The sequence below is a fragment of the Tachyglossus aculeatus genome, chromosome X4 (assembly GCF_015852505.1).
Source record: "Tachyglossus aculeatus isolate mTacAcu1 chromosome X4, mTacAcu1.pri, whole genome shotgun sequence".
Classification (NCBI taxonomy): domain Eukaryota; kingdom Metazoa; phylum Chordata; class Mammalia; order Monotremata; family Tachyglossidae; genus Tachyglossus; species Tachyglossus aculeatus.
Window position 1 is genome coordinate 42878440 of NC_052098.1, and position 22590 is coordinate 42901029.

General features: G+C 43.2%; 1 protein-coding gene across 3 annotated transcripts in view; it reads right to left on the reverse strand.

Annotated features, from left to right (window-relative positions):
* Positions 1 to 22590, reverse strand: part of DMXL1 (Dmx like 1) — a 158356-nt gene that overhangs the window by 48809 nt on the left and 86957 nt on the right. For all 3 annotated transcript variants that reach the window (XM_038769926.1, XM_038769925.1, XM_038769924.1), the window contains exons 23-28: positions 15200 to 15458; positions 10669 to 11765; positions 9246 to 9437; positions 8337 to 8413; positions 7234 to 7361; positions 5624 to 5872 (exon numbers count right to left, since the gene is read on the reverse strand). In XM_038769926.1, coding sequence (XP_038625854.1) covers positions 5624 to 5872; positions 7234 to 7361; positions 8337 to 8413; positions 9246 to 9437; positions 10669 to 11765; positions 15200 to 15458 — 2002 coding nt within the window. The remainder of the gene's footprint in view (positions 1 to 5623; positions 5873 to 7233; positions 7362 to 8336; positions 8414 to 9245; positions 9438 to 10668; positions 11766 to 15199; positions 15459 to 22590) is intronic.

The following is a 22590-nucleotide window of genomic DNA, read 5'->3' on the forward strand; positions in this document are numbered from 1 at the left end:
CAAAAAAGTAATGCCAAGGAAGAATGTTTTCACCTTTTTGTACTTAGTTATAAAAATGATCCAGGGATAATTTTCACATAAGATTCTGATCAACTGGCAGCCCAGACCTTCCTTACACAGTTGGTTATGTTTTGCCCCTACGGGTTTCAAAATACTCTAGTGGATAAGAGGTGTCGGTATAGGCTTTGCTGCATTGCAAAGCTAGAGGCTTGTCTGCGTACCAAAAGTTGGCTATTCATGGTCGTTTCTGAAAATGTCACCACAAAGTGCATTTATTCCCTCTTCCTAGCATTATAGCATGTGAGAGAGAATGTGAAAAAGCTCTAACTATAGAATATAATTCAATAGTAATATTTTCAGGACTGATTTAAAGTACAACTGTGAAGCTTTTGTGAATTTTACTGTCAAAGTTCACTCAAGCCATCTTGAAGTCTATACAGTATAACTATATTTTATGGTGACAGCCACGGTAAAAATGAACCCCTTTAAAATTTACATAAGGGGCACATTTGTAAACAATGCACATGAAACATCTGGATTCACCAATCTGTATTTAAATGAATTTAGTTGCCTTAAAAAAAAAAAAGCTAGCCCCACAAAACAAGCATATTTCAAGGGATCTGGCTTTCTCTGACATTTCAATAGTATCCAAGAGCATCATATGCCTACTCGAAATGGTAATAATAATTTTGAAACCCATTTCTCAATTTGGATAGGCAAGCTATAATCAATTGTCCACTTCTCCAATTGGAGGGCAGGCTAATAGATCAGAAATCTGACAAAACTCAAATACATTTTGAAATTCGATGCCTCTTGGAATTTCAAGGATGTTACATTTAAGAAAAACACAAAATATTTTGTGCTTTCTGGTGTGGTTTTGTGGTTTCTATCGTAACACAAGAGATAAGGATGAAGGGATGAAGTAGGGATTTCTAATTGTGAACTGTCTTTCTTCTGTATTTTCAATGGGCTATATAACTGTCCAAATTATTAGTTTCATAACCACAAAATCAGAGTTAATTTAGTTGCTATTTCCTCAGAAAAGACTTGGTGGAATTTTTTAAGTGCACGATAATGCTCTTCTTTGAGTATCTAGTTAAGCTATTAGATAGGGAACTGAATCTTGAGTTTTACCCAGTACACTGTAAGGTCACTGTGGACAGGGAACATGTCTACCAACTCTGTTATATGGTACTCTCCCAAGCACTCTGCACACAATAAGCACTCAATAAATACCACTAATTGACTGATTGATAATCTCCCCTTGTAGACTGTAAACTTCTGTGGGCAGGGACTATGTCTGTTTATTGTTATACTGTACTCTCCCAAGTGCCTAATTAGTACAATGCTCTGCACACAGTAAACGCTCAATAAATACCACTGAATGAACAAATGACTGAATCTCCCTGCCGGGGCAAAAGCAACAAGAATGCAGACAGAGACTATCTGGGATGGGTAGCAATGATTCGGGAAGGGTTCCTTCCTATCTAGCCCCATTCCTGTGGCTTTGGTCAGAACTGGGAGGTGAAGCTACAAGCTAGGAAGGGCAAATGAGGGGAATTAAAGACAGTGCTGATGGTCACGCCTGTGCCATCAGCTGTTTCTACACAATGTTCAAATAAAGAGGAAAATAATATTAATGGAGAAATGAGGGAAAAGCCATTGGGAAGGTGTGAGGGCAGGGGGAGGCAGGGGATCGACTTATAATGTTGGGGCTGGTCACACTTATCCCTAGGGAAATCAGCAAACAGTGCAGGATATGTATTTATGTCTGCTTCCACCACCCCTCTAGACTGTGTGCTTGCTGTGGGCAGAGACTGTCTCTCTTTTTGCTGTGATGTACTTTCCAAGTGCTCAGTACAGTGTTCTGCACACAGTAAGCGCTCAATAAGTACAACTGAATATCCGTGGAATGCACGTATTGGCTGTAACCTAGGGTAGTCCTGAATGCTGAAACAACTCAAGTGAACATTAATGGTCGAACTCAACTGAGCAAGAGCAGCTGAGTTTATACATATAATATTGGATAAGCATTTAGATGTAAAACACATCTTCCAATTTCTTTTTTAACCTAAGTAATTTCTGAGTACACCAGGCCAGATCTTAAAAGGTTCTCACTTCTGAAAAAATGGTTTTCCAACTAATCTTCAATGTGCACCAAACCACGTCTGCCTAGATTAGAAAAAATCCTCGAGGATGGGGACCACACTTTTTTATGACGATTTTATATTCTCCAAGAACCTCATACGGTGTTCTCCACATAGCAGGTACTCAATAAGTATTCAACTGACTAAACTCCTGATTACATCCTTCATAATAATAATAACAATAATAATGATGGCATTTATTAAGCGCTTACTATGTGCAAAGCATAGTTCTAAGCATTGGGGAAGTTACAAGGTAATCAGGTTGTCCCACTGGGGGCTCACACTTTAATCCCCTTTTCACAGATGTGGTAACTGAGGCACAGAGAAGTTAAGTGACTTGCCCAAAGTCACTTAACAATTGGCACTTAACAACTGTCACTGACAACTGGCAGAGCCGGGATTTGAACCTATGACCTCTGACTCCAAAGCCTGTGCTCTTTCCACTGAGCCACTCTGCTTCTCAATGTATGGGGCAGATTAAAATCTTGAATTCAAAGACTGTAAACTCATTGTGGGCAGGGATTGTGATCATTTATTGCTGTACTGTACTCTCCCAAGTGCTTAGCACAGTGCTCTGAACATAGTAAGTGTTCAATAAATATGACTGTATGAATGAAATACATTTTATGCTTGTGATACTAGTCTTTAAGCAGTTATGCTTCTTCCACAAGATATATGCTCTTGGGTCTGCTACCTACATGCTCTATTTAATAACTGTGGTATTTCTTAAAGCGCTTACTGTGTGCCAAGCACCGTTCTAAACACTGGGGGTAGATAAAAGGTAATCAGGTTGGACACAGTCCCTGTCCCACATGGGGCTCACGGTCAATCCCCATTTTAAGGATGAGGTAACAGGCACAGGGAAGTTAAGTGACTAGCCTAAGGTCACACAGCCGACACGTGGCGGAGCCGGGATTAGAACCCACATCCTCTGACTCCCAGGCCCACGATCTTTCCACTAGGCCACAATGCTTCCCTTTATTTTTGAATGAAGGGCAGTAGAGTGAGGGGATATAGTTAGTACACTATTTGTAAGGCTATTCATAGTTGTAGAATGACAAAAGCCTAATTCTCCATGCTAAGCTCCTGCCAAAAAGTATGCTGCTATCTTTACGGCTGAAAATAATTCTCTGCATAAAGTGGATACAGTATTATTAAATACTGCACTTCAAAACAATTTTGTTTCCAATTTATGGCTACAGAGGTTTCTTTGTGTAATGCAAGGGCCTTAAGTCTATTTCCTGAAAGTTCTGGTCAAAAGAGCGGCAGGGTGATGAATTGGCTAACGTGGTAGTTATGACAAATGACTTGCATTTCCACAGAAAAAAGCCAAGTGGATATGTTGAAAAATACTCTTTAGGCAAATTTAAGAAACATTTTCTTAGAAAAAGAAGGGTCATGGCTCAGAAGTTATCAATAAATAAAAGTCTGTCTCAGAAATGACAGATATCCACTGTCACGGGATTCAACGAAAGTCCACTCACCCAAAAAGAGCACCAAATGGTTTCTTAATTTAGTATATAAAACTGAATACACCAAGTTACAGCCATTTAGAATTTTAAAAATCACTTCCATTTAGTTACACATGTGGAGATCCTCTGCTTTACTCTGTGTAAATAGTTCCTCCTCATTTCTAGACTGTGAGCCCACTGTTGGGTAGGGACCGTCTCTATATGTTGCCAACTTGTACTTCCCAAGCGCTTAGTACAGTGCTCTGCACACAGTCAGCGCTCAATAAATACGATTGAATGAATGAATGAAAAGGAGTCAAGACAACTGTGTGTGGATATTGGCAGCATGGGCATAAAGATGTGGTATAAACATGGCGACATTATTTTCCTTATTTTCAAGCACAAGAACATTAAAGGTATTGCACACATCTTGTCATTTCATATTCTGTAGCATTAATATCATCCCTAAAAATTAAGACCTTCAGGAGATCAGGCCTAGTGATTTTTTTTTAATGGTATTTGTTAAGCACTTACTATTTGTCAGGCACTGTACTAAGCACTGGGGGAGATACAAGTTAATCAGGTTGGACATATTCCATATCCCACACGGGGCTCACAGCCTTCAACCCCATTTTACAGAAGAGGTAACCGAGGCACAAAGAAGTTAAGTGACCTGCCTGAGGTCACATAGCAGACAAGTGGCAGATCCAAGATTAGAACCCAGGTCCTTGTGCCTCCCAAGCCTGTTCTCTATCCACTAGGCTACGCTGCTTCTCAAGCTAGTGATTGTGTACTCTGGAACTTTATAACCACCCGCTATAGTTGGCTTCAAGAAAAGTTTATAATTTTGGCTTCTAGAGAACTTGTTTCTAAAACAATAATTAGAAAATTATAAAAACAGAAGCCATCACAAAATTAAGACTAATATTTAAAAGAAACTTGGGACTTTTTTCTGGTCTGAAGAATTTAGCACTGCTAAGTTTAAGTACGCTTTGGGAGGCTAAAATTTGGAAGACAGAGGAATTCTTAAAGTACAATTCACATTTCATAATACCAAGAATGCTTAGAAATCCACAACTCTAATGAGTGAATTGAAGATGCAGCGGTGGAAAAAAAAAAAAAAGCTGCCTCCTTTGAAACTCTCTTCTGATTGTTTCAAGCCATGGTCTGGTTTATCACAATTGGCAGTGATTTGCCAAGTAATTTTTTTGAACCCAATAATCTTTAACTTTAAAGATTTGAAACACTTCCAAACTGAAAGTTATGAAATGTAGATCGAATTACTTGCCAACAGGCTTGCACGATGCTAATCCATATTTTTTTAAAAAAATCAGAGGTCATGGCTTGCTAAAAATGTTCTTGGGAGGATCCATTTTCTACAAAAGCCAAACCCCTCTCCCCTGCAAAATAATAATCAAAAAGACGACCCAAAATAAGCCATCCAAAGACCACCCGAAGCTTCCCACCCCCCACCAACTGAACTAAAAGCCCATTTCTGAATCTAATGTCTTGCCTGTGAGGCTGGTAGGACTATGAGAACTGATGGTTGTAAGAGCTTTGGTAAACCCCACACATTCCATGGAGAACACTACTACCTGATGAGGGCTAGGTATAGAAAAGTGCCTTCCTGCCAAAAAGAGAAAAGAGATTCTGTACTTGCAATAGAGGAACATATGGCCAAAACTGTTTTCAGCAAGGATGAGGAATGTTAAGATTTTCACAGTAAAATCTCTTCAAGATATCACAGTAGGTAGCAGCTATTCTTACACTTACAACAGCTACTGGGTTACTTCGCTGGAGAAAGGAAGAGATAACAGGAATTCGAAACCCACGCAACTCTCTGCTCGATTCCTCGAAAACACGTCCGTCTCCTCAACGGCCTTTTATCGAAAGCGATTAGCTCATAAACTAAACGGATCCTTCGTGGTTTTTACTTGGTTTTGATCTTCGAAACATTGACGATTCAGATCAATCCAGTTCCCGTTCTTAAAAGGCAAGGACCGAGGTTCAGTGGAAGACACTCACCAGAGACAGCTTTCGACGTCTTTTGTCCTCTGACAGGGACGTGAGCGCCTCCGCCAAACACAGCAGACCACATTTTGTCATTAAGAGGGTGAGCTACGATGCGGAAGAGCTCATTGCTAGAATGCGTTGCCAGACCATGGGTGAAGAGGCTCAGGTACACTGCTGTGAGGATTTCACAAAGGAGGACCGTGAGCCCCGACTGGGCTTCCTCGCCGGCCGAGTTCAAAAGGCAAATCAGAGCACTGATACCTGGGAGACACCAAAATGGTAGTGACTTTATTTTAAGTTTTGAAATTTACCCCCATCACATATCACGGCAATAGGGCCAAACATTTTGTTCCCCCATTTCCACTCCGAGGGATTTTATATGAACCGTCAGCTTAGTTTGGGGCTTTTCTGACAAGGGTAGAGGTGAGCAGGGAACCTTGTCTGTTTATTGGTGTACTGCACTCTCCCAAGTGCTTAGTACAGTGCTCTGCGCACGGTAAGTGCTCAATAAATATGAATGAATGAATGGATTCAAGGGTCGTGACAGCAGGAACTGCACAGCAGTGAGTTGTGAGCTGTGAATAAAGGGAGTGAGGCTCTTTGCAGCTTCCCACCCCTGCTCTCCCAGCCTGGAATACCAGCTATAAAGCCAAGAAAATCCCTCAATAGCTGTTTTCAGGATAGCAGCAAATCTAAAAGAGAACTGTGAGCTTTTTTTGGTGAAGAGTTCATGGAAGTTACTAGGGGAGAAGGAAAGGGGATGGGGAGGTCCACTAGGACCCTCAAAGATGTTGTTTGATGAATATTTGAGGCCCACCAGCCCAACTGTCCAACCACCTAAATTTATTCATTCATTCAATCGCATTTATTGAGCATTTACTGTGTGCAGAGCACTGTACTAAGTGCTTGGAAAGTACAATTTGGCAACAAAGACAGAAACCCCTATCCAACAATGGGCTCACAGTCTAGAAGTGGGGGAGACAAAACCAAACAAGTAGACAGGCAAAAACACGTAGACAGGCAAAATAAATAAATAAAAAGCATCAGGAGATTCATGCTATGGGCCGAGAACAGGTCCACTGATTCTGTTGTACTCTACTCTCCCAAGCACTTAGTACAGTGCTCTGCACATAGTAAATGCTCAATGAATACCATGGATTATCACATATTGTAGAATCATTAATTTATTTGAACCTATTCTCCACCCAGGAACAATATACATAGTCAAGTCCCTCCACCCAGCCCAGCACACCCCCCTCTGGACTGTATGTTCCTTGTGGGCAGAGAATGTGTCTATTCATTGTTGTATTGTATCCTATCAAGTGCTTAGTAAAGTGTTTTGCACACAATAAGTGCTCAATAAATACGACAATGAATGAATGAACACACTGCCTCTCGCAGTGGCAACAAGGGTCAGTTCCCTCTGGCAACCGATCACGGATATTTTTTTCCATTCTGCTCAAATCTACTAAAAAAAACCAACCAAGCACAAAAACCAAAACCTGGCAACTGGAAAAAAAATTAGCATTTTGGCCCCCCCAAAAAAGAAAGAAAAGAAACCTAGAAGTAAAACCTGAAAGAGAATCAATACATAGTTTACGTGAAAAATAAGTTATTTATACCTGGCCACTGAGATGGTGAGGTATTGGGAGTCACCATTTCATCTAAGCCTGCTCCTTTGAAAGAATGTCTTTGGGGGAGCAGCAGTGTCTGATAGACCATTCCAGTGAACTGATTTGCTTGTAATGAACTGTGGAGAAAATAACCAATATCTAAAGTTACGCCATTAGTTCATGAAGTAACCATTTCCACACGGTACAGCTAGTGTTTTATTTTTATTTTTAGCCTCCTGAATCTTAAGATTTCTATTTCTCATTGGCATGCTGCTTCTGAGATACTGCACTTGCTCCACATAAAGAAGACAATGCAGCATCTCCCATCCCAACCCTATCCTCCCATGACTTTCCCGTAACTGTAGACAGCACCACTGCCCTCTGTCTCACAAGCCCTCGGTGCTGACACTTTGGGACCAAGGAATCGATATGTGCTAGTTACATTCCCCCTACGGCATGGAATGCCCATCGGGAAGGCCGTGAGTTGTCTCTGCCCACATCGGCTAATGACAGACGGAACTGGCCTGGAACTCCAGATCTTCGCATTTCCAGAGCTGTGCTCTTTTCACCGGACCAACAGCAGCGTCGCCTAAACCTATTCAATCCCAAACGGAGGCTTAAGTGAGCTCACATCACTACTAGTGTTATTATCCAAGTTCTCCAGATTGGGATTTGGGATAAATCCCATCAAGGGAGATCTACATCAAGGCTTTGCTTCTGGAATTTATGACTCCTCTCGTCTAACAACAACCCCAGCACAACAAACAGCCCTTCAATTTGGCCTAAGTAATACTCTAAACACTACTCGATTTAAACTGCTTTTGTTCCTCTATTTGTTTCACGAAAAAAATATAGAACACTCCATTAACTACCAAACCATTGACCAATATGGTTATTTCTTTCACTGGTATGAGGGAACACGATTTCATAATCCAAAACTCAACAGCCGGGCATAAATAGATAAGGAAAAAAAATGGCCTCCCCCCTCTCAGTAGCGTGCTTTTTGTTTGCTTTTAAGAGCTTTTATTGCTTTGTGCAATTTTATGCTTTAAAACTCCTTTAAGTCAAATGCCTTGAAATCTTCGTTGAATTTTGGATAGAATCTTTTTTACCTGTAACTATGGCCCCCACAAAGGCACTGATAAATGCAAGCAGAGAGTGATGCTGCTAAAGTGTGCATGACATGTACCTGAGGGGGGAAAAAAAATAAAAATGCATTACTTTTCAAATGTTACTAAAATTTATTTTTCCATGACAAAAGTCTAGTTCTTTTTCAGAAATAAAAGTGGTATACATACTGATCCCCTTGCAGAACAAGCATTTTATCTAACTCTGTTGTACTCTCCCCAAACGCTTAGCACAGTGCTCTGCACACAATGAGCACTAAATAAATACCATTCCATTCCATTCTGAGGAATGTAATAATAACAATTGTGAAATTCGTTAAGGACTTACTGTGTGCCAGGCACTGCACTAAGTGCTGGGGTAGATACAAGATAATCAGGTTGGACATAGCCCACCCCACATGGGGCCCAGAGTCTTAACCCCCATTTTACAGATGAGGGAACTGAGGCACAGAACGGAAGTCACTTGCCCAAGGTCACACAGCAGACAAGTGGTGGAGCCAGGATTAGAACCCAGGTGCCTCTGACTCCCAGGCATGTGCTCTATCCACTAGGCCGTGTTGCATCTCTGTAGTGCATGAGTATATACACAAGCTTCATTAGATAGTTTCACTATTTTTCCATATACTTTTGCTATGCTCTCAGTTGAAAAATGTGCTCAATTTCACTACACAATAAACAAAGTTGACTATCAAATGAATTGGAATCAATGATCGATACTAGTTACGAAGCATGTGAGACCTAAGATGTGAACTTGTTCTTTACAATAACCACTCAGGGGCACAAATTCACTATGGCAGGGGCTCATTTATACACAAACTGTAAAAACGAAATTGGGTCATCCATTTTGAGCAAATCAGATGCAGACCAGTTAGTACCTAAGCCAAATATACTTACTTTATTGCTTTGGACGTCAGGATGAGGTGGTGAATCAAGGTTTATTATGGCATGCAGTACATCATGGGTCAAATTACTAAGGTGCAATAAAGGATTGGCTACTACCGTTTTGGCACTGGCAGTACAAGCAAAGAGAAGAGGTACAGAGGTTTGCTCTGGCAGAGGGCTAGGAAATAGGAGATCTGATTGTTCCTAAAAAATAAAGAAAATCCATGGTGAGCCTAATGTTTAATTTACAGGTCCAATTTAGCCAGTTAAGCGGTCTTGCAGGTTGGTAAAACTTAGGGAACAAACTGACACTAAACTCCTCAATTTGGTGGTTAATTCAAAGGACACTTCAAGAAGAAACCCTAATGTAACAGAGATTGTGTCATTAACTGAGTATTTATTAGCAAGAATCAGTTCTCCTGTAACATGCTGTCATGGTACATGTTGGTGACAATGCTATTGAGTAACTAGGAAACATTTTTCTCCCCACCACATTCATCTGTCTGGATCATGCTTTCACATTACTTAAGTTACTTTGGTCCTCACAAAATCCTTGCGATGTAGAGATAGGCAGGTATTACTACCTCCATTTTGCAGATTGGGAGGTTGAGCCATTCAGAGGTTAAGTGATTTGCCCAAAGTCACACAGTAATAATAGTCATAATAATAATTATGGTATTTGTTAAGCACTTACTATGTGCCGGGCACTGTACTAAGCACTGGGGTGGATACAACAGGGATAATAATAATAATAATAATGGCATTTATTAAGCGCTTACTATGTGCAAAGCACTGTTCTAAACGCTGGGGAGGTTACAAGGTGATCAGGTTTTCCCACGGGGGGCTCACAGTCTTAATCCCCATTTTTACAGATGAGGTAACTGAGGCGCAGAGAAGTTAAATGACTTGCCCAAAGTCACACAGCTGACAATTGGTGGAGCCGGGATTTGAACCCATGACCTCTGACTCCAAAGCCCTGCTCTTTCCACTGAGCCACGCTGCTCCCTGGCCCACTTGTGGCTCACAGTTTCAATCTCCGTTTTACAGATGAGGTAACAGGCACGGAGAAGTAAAGTGACTTGCCCAAGGTCACAGAGCAGACAAGCGGAAGAGCAGCGTCAGGGGCACATCTTTGCTTTTCGTGTAGCTCCTAAGCTCTTAAAGTCAGTCGAGCCTTTAGGGGTAGTGTGGGTGTAGTGGTCTGGGAGACGGGGGACCTGGGTTCTAGTCCCAGCTGTGAAGTGGTGGAGCTGGGAGTTGGCAGCCATGGCAATTAACCAATGGGATGGAACAAACCACTCTACCTTCCCAGTCCTGCATGTCAAGATGTGGGAGGGGGGAAAAAAAAAAAAGGAGGTACATCTTGGATGCACCAACAGAGATAAGTAGACATCAAAAGTTGTACTGCAATTTGGCCAGATCCTAAGTCATATACCTGTTGGGATTCTTGTAAAAGTAAAATCAATTCCATTCTCACAGACGCAAGGCCTCCACCATGAGATCCATGCAGTATACAGTAACTAAGGAACATCCTAAGAAGGGACTGATACTTCAGAAGCCACTGCCGTCGCTTCCGAAAATTCTCTCTCAGTTGTTTCCTTCCTTTTTGTCGGTCCGGCGCTGTGTCGTCTGCACACAATGCGATGTCGTCTGCTGTTTCGCTAAATTCAGGCTGTGACTCCTCAACAGCAGCACAGTAGTCACAGGTCTTCTGAAGAGCCACTACTTCTTTTTCAAGCCAGTGATACAGCTGGTACCTTAATTTCCCACCATCTATCTCATAACCAGTGGATAGCGTACGAAGTTCGACCGTGAGAATCTTTAAGCAGGCTCTAAATTTCAACTGCATGGCAATTACATCATCTGATGGATTCAAAATATCACATTCATCTACAGGGCTAAAAGATTCCGTGTAGCTGGTTCTAGTACCGTCCGGTTTGTCATCCATTTCTTTCTTACACCGTTTGAGTTCCTTCATTGAAAGAGGAGTATCCTCATTCTCCTCATCTTTATCACTGCCCCACTGTAACTCTAAAGACTCATCCTGGAATACCATACTTGGTTGACTCCAGTCAAAAGAAAGGGTGGAGTTGGATTGCTTATCTGATGAACTGTCAGAAGACGATCCCAGGCCATTTATTATTGACTGAGACCAGTCTACACTAGAAGATTTGAACTGCTTGCTATCTAACTTCAAAGGAGACGATGGAGAACAGTCTTTACTAGTGTCCATCAAACTAGAACTTCTACAAAAGGGCTTTGACTTCTTGATCACTTTCGGCATCTTAGATAGCACTTCCAAGGCCAACATTGGGCACCCAGCTTTTAAATGAGCATGAGCGGTTGTGAAAAACAATTTTCTTTCACTTAAATTAATGTTGCCTGCTAGTCCATTTTCTCCTGTTAAACAAATCTTTGTGGAAGATACAACAGAAGAGCCAAAATGACGTCTCAGCAATAGAGGATGTGTTCGAAGGTAATTGTAGAAATTAAACACTGCAGGATTACAAGCTGATGACATGGTGCTTTGATCTGAAAGTAAAATCAAATTGATTAGCAATTCATTATGAAAACTCTCTAACAGAACGCCGGAAGCTGCTTCGTCAAAGGTTTGCAAAAAACCAAAACCAAAAAAACCTCCCCAAAAACCTGCCGTACAATTTATATAACACTTTTCTTCCCAAAACTTCAGGGCACTTTCACACATTGTGTCATTTCTCTTAGCTTCCTCTATCCCATTCCCTTAAACTCAGCACCTTTGATGCTTTTCCAGCTGCAAATTTTCCAAATCTAAGGTAGGCCAACATGAGGTAATCTGCTTTAGAAGCGCCAACCTTTTACAACTCTTTATAAGTGGAAAATTTCTAAATTTGCCAGTTATATAAATATTTGTACTAAAAAGCATGTAACATTCTAAAACTGTTTCCACAGTTTGTTTTTTTGTGTGTTTATATGTAATACATAGACACACACACGTATATATACAAACACACAAAACCCCCCATAAAATATGTGGAAACATATGTTTCGTCCAGAGTTTATATAGTGTAAGATTTGGGTTTCTACTTTTAATATTAAGAAGCTTTTCTCGGGAACATATGCTAGCTACAGGTCCTGCAGGGAAAGTATTTTACCATTTTGCAAGCTCCAAACTTTTTTTGTGTGGTATTTGTTAAGCGCTTACAATTGTGCCAAGCACTTTAATAAGTGCCAAGGTAGATTCAAGATAATTAGTTCAGACACTGCCCCTGTTCCACGAGGGACTCACGATCAAAGTAGGAGGAAAAACAGGTATTTAATCTCCATTGTACAAATGAGCCAACTGAGGCACAGAGAAGTTAAATGACTTGCCCAAGGTCACACACAAGACAAGTGGGGGAGCTGGGACTAGAACCCAGGTCCTCTGATTCCCCAGCCCATGCTCCTTCCACTAGGCCCCACTGCTTCCCAAAAGGGAAGCTACTGGGAAACCAAGTAGATCAATCAATCAATCAATCGTATTTATTGAGCACTTACTATGTGCAGAGCACTGTACTAAGCGCTTGGGAAGTACAAATTGGCCCAAAGAAGGCTCCTTCCCCTTAGTAACACCTCAGGAGACTGAACTGGGAACTGGGTCTGGGGCCAAGAGGAGAGAAAGAGTTCAACAGAAGGGAATGACTCTGGCCACGCCTTGCTGAAGAAACAGATATCACAGGCAGAGGCAGCGTGGAAATGCTACATACTGATTAGAGCACATGGCGGCTAGAAGTAGAGGTCTACACTAAATTTGTATGGGCTGCGTAAATCTTTCAAAACTCCCAAGACAGTGCAACTCTAATTCAGCAAAACGACTAGGGAAGGGAAAGATTCTTTTTTTTTTTTTTTTAAAAAAAAAACAAAACCAACAAAAAACCCCAGGATTTCATTATATGCTTAATGCCTAGGACTGATGTGCTTTAGAATAAGATCAGAACTTGGGAGATGCTTGTTTTGAACATAATATTCAATAGCACAAGTGTGGGAGTCAGAAGACCCCGCTTCTAATCCCGACTCCACTACTTGCCTGCTGTATGTCCTTGGGCAAGTCACTTAACTTCTCCCTGCTTTGGTCTCCTCATCTGTAAAAGGAGGATTCAATACCTGTTCTCCCTCCTATTTAGACTGCGTGGCCCATGTGAGACAGGGACTGTGTCTGATCTGATGGTACTGCACCTACCCCCAGCACTCAGCATGGTGATTATCACATAGTAAGCACTAAAATACCACAACTGATATTATTCTTCATTTTAGTATTTACCCTTTTTTAAATAGAGAGAGCAAAACATTGGCAAGTCTTGTATTCTGGTTATTCAGCTACTTAGGAAAAGCAGCATGGTGTAGAGGATAGAGCACAGGGCTGGGAATCAGGTGGTCATGGGCTCTAATCCCAGCTCTGCCACCTGAATGCTGTGTGGCCTTGGGCAAGTCACTTGACTTCTCTGGGCCTCTGTTATCTCATCTGTGAAATGAGGATTAAGACTGTGAGTCCCATGTGGGACAGGGACTGTGCCCAGCTTGATCGCCTTGTAACCACCCCAGTGCTTAGAACAGTGCTTGACACATAGTAAGCTCTTAATACCATAATTATTATTAAGCCACACAGCAAGGCAGCTATTCAACAGCCTTAGGGCTGGACTAGTAGCTCGACCCACATCCATTTTTTTCTAGTGCCAGTTTAAGGGTTCTTATAATTTGAGGGCTTTTTTTAAAAAAAAAAAAACCGGTATTTGTTAAGCGCTTATTCATTATACTAAGCGCTGGGGAAGATGCAAGATAATCAGGTTGGACACATTCCATGTCCCTCATGGGGCTCAGTCTTAATCTCCACTTTACAGACGAGGTAACTGACGCATAGAGAAGTGAAGTGACTGCCCAAGGTCACACAGCAGACAAGTGGAGGAACTGGGATTACAACCCAGGTCTTTCCAACAACCAGGCCTGTGCTCTACCCACCAGGTCACACTGGCTCTCCAAGGTCATGTTCCTGAAGAACCTCGGTTTACAAAAATCTAGCATTGGTGTACTTAAGCCACAATCAATGCCATGCACAAAACCATTCCTTCTGACAGTCTACTGCATTGTATCCAAACAGATGCTCATTGTGAGAAGAACATTCCTTAAATCCTTAATAGCATTCTATCCAAAAGGAGTAATGAAACCACAAGTTTTGGTAGAAAATACTGTACTTTTACAATTTACTAAATGGTGGCTGAAATCTACAGGATGGAGCTGGGGAATACTCATTAAGCAGAAGTGGAAGGCTGAGGACCTAGAGATTAAAAAATACAAAATATGACAAAAAAAAGCAAACCCCAAAACACCTCTGGTGTACTCAACCTCAAAAAGTACATGCTAAACTGAGGCCTACTTGCCTCAGGTGACTAGTCTGGGGATCTTAGTTTTAAATTCTTCATAGGTATAAATCCAATCCATTTCACACGGAGAGTTTATCAAGCAAGAAAATATAAACTACTGCAAAGGAGACCATCCGAACATAAAAAAAAAATCTGAAGTATAGATGCAGATTTGGAGGGTTGAAGAACTCTCAAGACATCAAGAATAGACTAAAGACTATAAGTCCAAGTTTAGCTGGAACAGCCTTGGATTTTTGAAGGCAGCCTCACACATCACCTTCATTTTCTCTGGAAACAGCTTTGCTGCAAAAATCCTCCTGTTTCTGAATGAATACGGAACTATACATACCACAACCCTTCAACTAACCAAAACAAACAATAACAATTTTAGCACAAACCTGCCTGTCTTTAAGAGCAGATTATATTTATGGTCAACTCATCTGTTATATACAAATGCTGGCATTTTTCTAAAAAGATGACCATGTGTTTCTGGCATTCTCGGTTTTCAAAAGGATTGCTTTGAAGGGAAAATAGCTCCCACTAACAGCTCCGACAGTCATAATCTTATCAAACACGATCATTCAACCTTACCTCCTTCTCCTTCTCTCACAGGTTGCTTTATTAAAGTATCAAGGGCCCTGCTATAATCTTCCAAAATCCAATAAGCCATACTTCGAAGAAATGGGTCAGAGTGCATGTCAAATGAACCAGGTTCTTTGACTGAAGTGTCTAGTCCCAAAATTCTCTTGTGCAGTATTGACTTATATGTTGCAGAGGTATCAAATTCCGATTCATAAAGTCTCGCTACTACAAGGGCCAGCTGAATGTCATTCAGTTTCTCAAGACATACCTAATGACAAAGGAAAACTATTTCAAACAAGGCACAAGTTATTTCTTCCAAACTCTCTAATTACAATAAGCCCTCCAAAGGATTAATGACCAAACTTTGCAAAGCATTTTGCTTTTTGAGAAAATACCAAAGAGCTTATAGGTTGACATGGTAGTTGGGGTATTCATCAATCACTTAACATGAGCCAGGCACTGTGTTAAGCAGTGAGGTGAATAGACGGTGATCGGTTCCAGCCCCAACCTCGGCACTTTTGGACATATCTGTAAATTGCTTATTTATATTACTGTCTCCCCCACTAGACTGTAAGCTCACTGTGGGCAGGGAACTCATCTACAGACTTTACTGTTTTGTACTCCCCCAAGCACTTAGTATTTACTCCTAAAGTGAGTCATCTACATTCACTGCCTCAAATTCCTCAATTCCAACTCTCTCCTGGACCCCCTCCAATCTGGCTTCCGTCCCCTCCACTCCACCGAAACTGCCCTCTCAGAGGTCAGCAATGACCTCCTTCTTGTCAAATCCAGTGGCTCCTATTCTATCCTAATCCTTCCTAATCCTCCTCGACCTCTCAGCCGCCTTTGACACTGTCAACCATCTCCTTCCCCTCCTCCTCATCACGTTATGCAACCTCGGCTTAACGGACCCTGTCCTCTCCTGGTTCTCCTCATCACTCATTCTCAGTCTTCTTCACGAGCTCCTCCTCCCCCACCCATCCCCTAACTGTAAGGGTTCCTCGAGTGTCAGTTCTTGGTCCCCTTCTGTTCTCCATTTATACTCACTCCCTTGGTGAACTCATTCGCTCCCACGGCATTAACTATCATTTCTATGGGAGAAGCAGCGTGGCTCAGTGGAAAGAGCACGGGCTTTGGAGTCAGAGGTAATGGGTTCAAAACCCAGCTCCGCCACTTATCCGCTGTGTGACTTTGGGCAAGTCACTTAACTTCTCTGGGCCTCAGTTACCTCATCTGTAAAATGGGGGTTAAGACTGTGAGTCACACGTGGGACAATTTGATCACCTTGTAACCTCCCCAGCACTTAGAACAGTGCTTTGCACATAGTAAGCACTTAATAAATGCACATTATTATTATTATTATTATTACTCAGATGACACCCAAATCTACATCTCCTCCCCTGTTCTCTCTCCCTCCCTCCAGGCTCGGATCTCCTCCTGCCTTTAAGACATCTCCACCTGGATGTCCGCCCACCACCAGAACTCAACATGTCCAAGACTGAACTCCTTATCTTCCCTCCCAAACCCTGTCCTCTCCCTGACTTTCCCGTCACTGTGGATGGCACTACCATCTTTCCTGTCTCACAAGCCCACAACCATGGTGTCATCCTTGACTCCACTCTCTCATTCACCCCACACATCCAATCCGTCACCAAAACCTGCTGGTCTTACCTTCACAACATCGCCAAGATCCGCCCTTTCCTCTCCATCCAAACCGCTACCTTGCTGGTACAATCTCTCATCCTATCCTGACTGGATTACTGCATCAGCCTCCTTTCTGATCTTCCATCCTCCTGTCTCTCCCCACTTCAGTCTATTCTTCACTCTGCTGCCCAGATTATCTTTCTATAGAAACACTCTGGACATGTCACTCCCCTTCTCAAAAATCTCCAGTGGTTTCCTATCAACCTTCGCATGAAGCAAAAACTCCTCCTATTGACTTCAAAAGTCTCCATCACCTTGCCCCCTCCTACCTCACCTCCCTTCTCTCCTTCTCCAGCCCAGCCTGCACACTCCGATCCCCTGCTGCTAACCTCCTCACTGTGTCTCGTTCTCGCCTGTCCCGCCAACAACCCCTGGCCCACGTCCTACCTCTGGCCTGGAATGCCCTCCCTCCTCACATCCACCAAACTAGCTCTCTTCCTCCCTTCAAAGCCCTACTGAGCCCACCTCCTCCAAGAGGCCTTCCCAGACTGAGTCCCCTTTTCCTCTGCTCCTCTTCCCCTCCCCATCACCCCTAGTCCCTCTCTCTGCTCTACCCCCTTCCTCGCCCTACAGCACTTGTGTATATTGGTCCATATTTATTATTCTATTTATTTTATTAATGTTGTGTATATTATATATCTATAATTCTATTTATCTATTTTGATGCTACTTGTTTTGTTTTGTTGTCTGCCTCTCTCTTCTAGACTCTGAGCCCGTTGTTAGGTAGGGATTGTTTCTGTTGCTGAATTGTACTTTCCAAGCGCTTAGTACAGTGCTCTGCACACAGTAAGCACTCAATAAATATGACTGAATGAACAAATGAATGAATACTGACGACTTACTATATGAAACAAACAAACAAAAGGTACCTGTAAAGAAGTTAGTTTGTGCCAGGCACTGTACAAGGCCTGGATTAGGTACAAGTTTATCAGATTGGACACAGTCCCTATCCCTCAGGGGGCTTACAGCCTTAATCCTCATTTTACAGATGAGGTAGGTAAGTGAGGCCCAGAGAAGTGAAGTGACTTGCCCAAGTTCACACAGCAGACAAGTGGCAGACGGAATTAGAACCCAGGTCCTTCTGACTCCCAGGCCTGTGCTCTATCCACTAAGCCATGCTGCTTCTCAGTTGCCTGTTTACTTCATTAACAAAATTAAATCCATCAGGTCTGACCTCCCCAAAGTCACTCCCCCCCCCACTTCTCCAACCCCCCGGCTCTCAACACTCTCTGCTACTCTCCCATCCTTCCCAGCAGTATCCTCAGAGGAGCTCTCCTCCCTCCTCTCAAGTGCTACTCCGGCCACCTGTGCTTCTGACCCCATTCCCTTTCAGCTCATGAAATCTCTTGCTCTGTCCCTTCTCCCCTCAACATCCATCTTCAACCGCTCACTCTCCACTGGTTCCTTCCCCTCTGCCTTCAAACATTCCCATGTCTCTCCCATCCTAAAAAAACCCTCTCTTGACCCCACCTCACCTTCTAGTTATCGCCCCATATCTCTCCTACCATTCCTTTCCAAACTCCTTGAACAAGTTGTCTACACACGCTGCCTCAAATTCCTCAACACCAACTCTCTCCTCAACACCCTCCAGTCTGGCTTCCGTCCCCTACATTCTACGGAAACTGCCCTCTCAAAGGTCACCAATGACCTCCTGCTTTCCAAATCCAACTGCTCATACTCTATCCTAATCCTCCTCGACCTCTCAGCTGCCTTCGACACTGTGGACCACCCCCCTCTCCTCAATATGCTATCCAACCTTGGCTTCACAGACTCCGTCCTCTCCTGGTTCTCCTCTTATCTCTCCGGTCGTTCATTCTCAGTCTCTTTTGCAGGCTCCTCCTCCCCCTCCCATCCCCTTACTGTGGGGGTTCCCCAAGGTTCAGTGCTTGGTCCCCTTCTGTTCTCGATCTACACTCACTACCTTGGTGACCTCATTCGCTCCCACGGCTTCAACTATCATCTCTACGCTGATGACACCCAAATCTACATCTCTGCCCCTGCTCTCTCCCCCTCCCTCCAGGATCGCATCTCCTCCTGCCTTCAGGACATCTCCATCTGGATGTCTGCCCGCCACCTAAAACTCAACATGTCCAAGACTGAACTCCTTGTCTTCCCTCCCAAACCCTGCCCTCTCCCTGACTTTCCCATCACTGTTGACGGCACTACCATCCTTCCCGTCTCACAAGCCTGCAACCTTGGTGTCATCTTCGACTCCGATCTCTCATACACCCCTCACATCCAAGCCGTCACCAAAAGCTGCAGGTCTCAGCTCCACAACATTGCCAAGATCTGCCCTTTCCTCTCCATCCAAAACGCTACCCTGCTCGTTCAAGCTCTCATCCTATCCTGTCTGGACTACTGCATCAGCCTTCTCTCTGATCTCCCATCCTCGTGTCTCTCCCCACTTCAATCCATACTTCATGCTGCTACTCGGATTGTCTTTGTCCAGACATGCTCTGGGCATGTTACTCCCCTCCTCAAAAGTCTCCAGTGGCTACCAATCAATCTGCGCATCAGGCAGAAACTCCTCACCCTCGGCTTCAAGGCCCTCCATCACCTCGCCCCCTCCTATCTCACTTCCCTTCTCTCCTTCTACAGCCCAGCCCGCACCCTCCGCTCCTCTGTCGCTAATCTCCTCACCGTGCCTCGTTCTTGCCTGTCCCGCCGTCGATCCCCGGCCCACGTCATCCCCCTGGCCTGGAATGCCCTCCCTCCGCATATCCGCCAAGCTAGCTCTCTTCCTCCCTTCAAGGCCCTACTGAGAGCTCACCTCCTCCAGGAGGCCTTCCCAGACTGAGCCCCCTCCTTCCTCTCCCCCTCGCCCCCCCCCCACCACCCCCGTCTTACCTCCTTCCCTTCCCCACAGCACCTGTATATATGTATACATGTTTGTACATATTTATTACTCTATTTATTTTACTTGTACATAGCTATTCTATTTATTTTATTTTGTTAATATGTTTGGTTTTGTTCTCTGTCTCCCCCTTCTAGACTGTGAGCCCACTGTTGGGTAGGGACTGTCTCTATATGTTGCCAACTTGTACTTCCCAAGCGCTTAGTACAGTGCTCTGCACACAGTAAGTGCTCAATAAATACGATTGATTGATTGTTTTAATGTCTGTCTCCCCTCCTCTAGACTGTAAGCCTGTTGTGGGGAGGGATAGTCTCTATTGCTGAGTTGTACTTTCCAAGTGCTTAGTACAGTGCCCTGCACACAGTAAGCACTCAATAAATACAATTGAATGAATAAATTCCCTGCCCACAACAAGCTTACAGTCTACAGGGGGAGATAAATGTTAATATAAATAAATTAAAACATAGAATTTAAAGTGCTCTGCATACAGAAGCCCTCACTAAATGCCATTGATTGATCTGAGATATGATTTCAGAATGGTCTTGAAGATGAGACAATGTCAGGTGTGAAGGTGGCTGACGGTGCCAGGAGGGAAAGGGCTAGCAATGAGAGAGACAAGAGAGAATCTAAATGATGAGAACCACATTTTGGAGTGTACCAGAGTAGAGTGGGTGAGGTTTACGTACCATTGCAATCACCACTACTATCTGGGTGATTGCTACTGACAACTTACTTTATGTATCAGTGATATTTAGGCAAAATTTGGGTTCTTATGTCGGAATTGTACGGTGAAATGTAAAAGCCTGCGTCACAGGCTGAGAAAGTGAACTGAACTCCCCAAAGTCGTAGCCGCCTTCTCAGGACCCATGAACAAATCCACCATTTGAACGCCAACCTACTCACTTTAAAGCACTCAATAATCTTACCTCACTGGTTTCTTACTACAATCCAGCATGGTCCCTTCACTCTACTACTCACTGTACTTCGATCTCACCACCAACCTCTCGCCCACATCCTCCTTTCTGGGCTGGAACTTCTTCCTCCTTCATATCAGACAGACCACCACTCCTTCACCCCTCATTCCCGCTACTCCCTCTCCTTTCCGCATGGCCCTTGCATTTGGATCTGGATCCTTTCAGCCCTTGCTATCCACCCCTCCCTCAGCCCCACAGCACTTTAATCAATTGTAATAATAATACTTATGGCATTTGTTAAGCGCTTACTATGTACCAGGCACTCTATTAAGCGCTGGGATGGAGACAAGGTAATCAGGTTGTATTTACTGTGTGCAGAGCAGTCAACTGTATTTACTGAGTGCTTACTATGTGCAGAGCACTGTACTAAGCACTTGGGAGAGTATGATATAACAATAAACCAGTCACATTCCCTGCCCACAATGAGCTTACAGTCTAGAGGGGGAGTCAGCAAATAGTATAAATTATGCACAGTTGGCAGACAAATCCCTTGCTCACAGGGAACTTGGAATCTAGATGAGGAAATTATTGTCCTTATGTTCTATTCATAATTTATTTTAATGTCTGTCTCCCCCTCTAGAAAAGCTCCCTGGGGACATGAAATATCTCTGTTGTATTTTACAGTCCCAAGCCCTCAGTACAGTGCTCTGCATATAGATGTACAATAAATACCACTGATTCACTGACGGATGTAGCAGTAGATGGAATGAGAAAGCTGAAAGACAGTGAAGAGTAGAATATTAAACCAAGCTTGTGGATTTCTGAGGCAGGGAGGAAGGTAGTGCTATTACCTTCAGCCCCACAGCACTTCTGTACAAATCCATAATTTATTTACACTAATGCCTGTCTCCCCCTCTAGACTGTAAGCTCCTCAAGGGCAGGGAACCCATCTCCCAACTCTGTTGTACTCTCTCAAATGCTTAGTACAATGCTCTGCACACAGAAGGCGCTCAATAATGTTGATTGACTGTGTAATTGACAAATAGGAAAATTAAAGAGCTGACTCTCTGGACTGTAAACTCCTTGTGGACAGGGAATGTGTCTACCAACTCTGTTGTACTCTTCCAAGTGCTTAGCACAGTGCTCTGCACACAGTAAGCATTCAGTAAATACCACTGCTTACTGTGTTTAGGGGGAAAGACGAGAAGTTTGGTGTCATGCATGTTGAGTTTGAGGTGCCATAAGCCATCAAATTTGGGATGGTTTGGAGGAAGGAAGAAATTAGGGATTGTAGATTAGATGAGAGGTCAGGCCCAGAGAGGCAGATCTGGGAATCTTCTGCATAGATTCCTCTTCAATGGTCTTCCCGTCTGCAGCCTATATGACAAAACTACTAATCTACTCTCAAAAATCTCCGAAGGCTCCCCATTTCCCTCTGCATCAAGTAGAATCTTCTTGCAACTAGCGTCCAGGCTCCTTACCAGCTCCTGTCATCTTCTATATAAGCCAACGCTCTTGGATCAACCCAAGCTCGCCGTCTAACCGCAAATCACTTTCAACTCTCCCATCTCCAACCATTTCCTCTCTCTTTCTTCCAATAAATCAGACCCAGCTCTCTAACTTCAACACTCATCTCTAGGCTGTAATAGACTGCAACTCGGTGTGGGCAGGGAACGTGTCTACCAACTCTGTTACATTGTTATGTTATACTCTCCCAAGCACTTAGTACAGTGCTCTGCACGCACCAAGTGCTCAACAAATACCAATGATTGACTGATTTTAAAACCTCACTTGCTCCAAGGCTCGCTCCATGAAACCTTCCCCAACTAATTCCCCAAACTGGGTCAACCCAAAAGCCATCCTTAGCATTTGTTCATTCATTCAATTGTATTTATTGAGCGCTTACTGTGTGCAGAGCACTGTACTAA